The sequence below is a fragment of the Pteropus alecto genome, unplaced genomic scaffold (assembly GCF_000325575.1).
Source record: "Pteropus alecto unplaced genomic scaffold, ASM32557v1 scaffold105, whole genome shotgun sequence".
In the NCBI taxonomy this organism is placed as follows: domain Eukaryota; kingdom Metazoa; phylum Chordata; class Mammalia; order Chiroptera; family Pteropodidae; genus Pteropus; species Pteropus alecto.
Window position 1 is genome coordinate 1342108 of NW_006436294.1, and position 2734 is coordinate 1344841.

The following is a 2734-nucleotide window of genomic DNA, read 5'->3' on the forward strand; positions in this document are numbered from 1 at the left end:
AGTCAGCTGGCCTTCTGGGTCGGTCGGTCTTGCTGACAGGTGGCATCCTGCCTCCCTCCGTGTCTTTGCTGACACTGGCCTTGCTGCCTGAAGTGCCCTTCCCCATGGGACCAACCAGAGCATAATCTAGTCATCTTCAGATTCATGTCACCGCCACCGTGAAATTTTTCTGGATGTGCGTTCCCCCAACTAGAAATGAGGTTCGCCTCTAGTTCTTTCGTGCCTTCACTATTTTCTAAGCAGCCTTCTGTAAACCTCTGACACTTCATCACGCTCATGTGCGTATAGGTCCAGCGCCCGCACGGACTCACAGGTGCAGCGCAGTGCGTGAGTTCACTCTACAGCAGAAACAGGTTAGTTCAGATGGCGCAGGTGACCAGCCAGCTGTTGCTCTCTGTGAGTGTCCGCCTTGCACAGGGTTCAAGAAGGGACACGTGAATTGGATCCAGAGGCCATCTGAGCATGAGCCTCTTGCCTTACTGAGGGTGGCTCAGGCGATCCTACGTTTTTTTTCCTACCTCTGGCCCCCAAGTGAAAGTCAGAAATTTCATCTGATGCTTAACCGAAGAAACAGCTGTCTGTTCATGCGTGTACAGGAAAACTGGCTGTGTTGGATTATTAAGTGGTGGTATAATGGTCACCAATGAGGAGTAAAAATGTGTCCCACTTCTGTGCTTCGTGGTCATTTAAAAGGCTATTCGAGGTAATTTTAACTTTACCTTACCCAATTTGCGCCCCAGCTCTGTGGCAGAGCCTGCGGCTGCTCCCCGATATCCATGGGCGCCCACACACGCCTGAGCCCTGTGCAGTTGGACTGGAGCTGGGGGGCTGGAGTCTAGCCGATGTGGGGGATGTGGCGGGAGCAACTTCTTGCCTGTTCCTTAAATCCATCCGCAGGATGCTGCAGGCCCCTCTTCCCTTGCTTTGGTGACTCGAGGCTCATTTTCAAGACGGACCAGGGCCACCCAGCCCACATCAGACACTATGCAAGCAAGATGGCGACATTTCTGTGCTAGGTCGCAGACAGCCCAGAGCATCTTTATTCTGGTAGCGCCTGGCCTACCCTAATTTTAAAAGCCTAACTCCGTGTAGCGTGGGCCTCCCGCCCTTCATCTCCGAGGTCCCCTGAACAGGATCCACCCAGGGGGCCTTGCTCCGATGCCTCCTGCACTGGCCTCTGAGGGGTTTTTCCTCCTAAGCCGAGGCACAAGCTTCTCCTTCATTCTCCAGGGATCAGCTGAGTCAGGGAGGTTAAACAAAGCGGGGCCGAAGCTTTGGGCTAACGACAGGAAATGGCACTGTGGCTCCAGATACGATGGACTCTCTCTGCCTTGGTTTCCAGACCTGGTCAAGCACGTGGGGAGGGGTCAGACCAAATCCCACCTGTCCCGGCTTCCGGCCTTCCTTGGAGAGCTGAGCTCCACCGTGTCCAGCAGCAAACCGTTGAACGTGGACTCTGGAGCCAGACTAAGCATGCATCCCACTGCGTGGCCTGGGCAGGTGACTTCCTCTTTCCGTATTTGCTTTCTTATCAGTGCAATGGGGAAACAGTGCCCCGCGCCCGGGATGAGCTGCTCTGTGTTCTAGGCACTGATCACGAGCAACTGAACAGCCTCTCTGACCTGCGTGTGCTCAAAGCGCTTTTCACCTACGAGGTAAGTGCATTATGATTCTCCTTTCCCAAACGCAGGGACCAAGACCCAGGAGAGTCTGGATTCAAACCAGACTCTGGAACCTTCCCCTCCCATCCCATATTGCCTCGCATTAGCTTGTTTCATCCTCTCAACAACCCAAAGGACTAGGCAGTTTTAGAAATGAGGAAACTGAGGCTCGAACGGGGTTGAGTGACAGGTCGTGTGCATTTGATGGAGCTGAGACTTGAGCCCACGTCTACCTGTTCCTGCTCATTGCCGCACACCTGCGTATGCCCTTCCTCCTGCGGCTGCCCTTCCCTGCCATCGTCAGTGGTGGCAGAATGACCACCCTCTGGGGACACTACGGGAGGGGGTCATGGACGGTGGGCAAGAATCCTACGCATCCTGGTGGCCCTTCCGCAGCACCTACTTTGCTGTGGGCGCAGATGGCCGAGCCCAGGAGCTTCCAGGTGCCGCCCCTCCGGTCCATCCGGAGCATGCGCAGGATCTGCAGGAACCGCAGGCTCCGCAGGGAGGTGGCCAGGACATTGCCCTGGTTGCCCACGGCGACCACAGGCACAGAGGCAATCAGCACGAAGATGTCTGGGGAAGAAAACAAAGGGCCAGTGACCAGTGCTGTCCAGGCCTGCAGTGGAGCCACCAGAGGCACCGTTGGCCCGCACCTGAGCGTGTGCCCAGCGCTGTCGCGTTAAATGGTGACAACGACCGCACGTGGCGAGTAGGGTTACTCTCCTGTGACAGAGGAAACGGGACATGTAAGGTGTAGTTGAAGAGCCACTAAGCACGTTTTCCTGATAAAAAGGAGAATCTGCTGGAAAGGAGAGGAGGAGCAGAGTGGCCGAACTCAAATATCCGGAGAGCGTCGCAGGAGTCAGGAGGAAACGGGTACGGGGAGAGGGGCGAGCGGCCCACGCCTGGAGGGACGCGAGCAGTCGGGGCGGCCAGTGACAGCTGCTGCGGAGGGGACGGGAGCACCGGACAGGAGGGCGTGGTGGACGAGAGGCCCTTGGAGGGCCCTTCCCGCCCCGACGCTCTGTGGTCCGCGACTTTAGCCGTTCCTGGAGCCTGATGCTCTCGGT

At 56.8% G+C, this 2734-nt stretch overlaps 1 protein-coding gene across 1 annotated transcript in view; it reads right to left on the reverse strand.

The window, feature by feature from the left end:
• The window catches only part of KCNQ3 (potassium voltage-gated channel subfamily Q member 3), a gene marked incomplete at its 5' end in the record, with an annotated part of 221503 nt that overhangs the window by 30199 nt on the left and 188570 nt on the right, over window positions 1–2734 (reverse strand). Inside the window, 2 exons of the mRNA XM_006913015.2 lie at window positions 2065–2237; window positions 2318–2387. Of these exons, the coding sequence (XP_006913077.2) occupies window positions 2065–2237; window positions 2318–2387 (243 nt within the window). The remainder of the gene's footprint in view (window positions 1–2064; window positions 2238–2317; window positions 2388–2734) is intronic.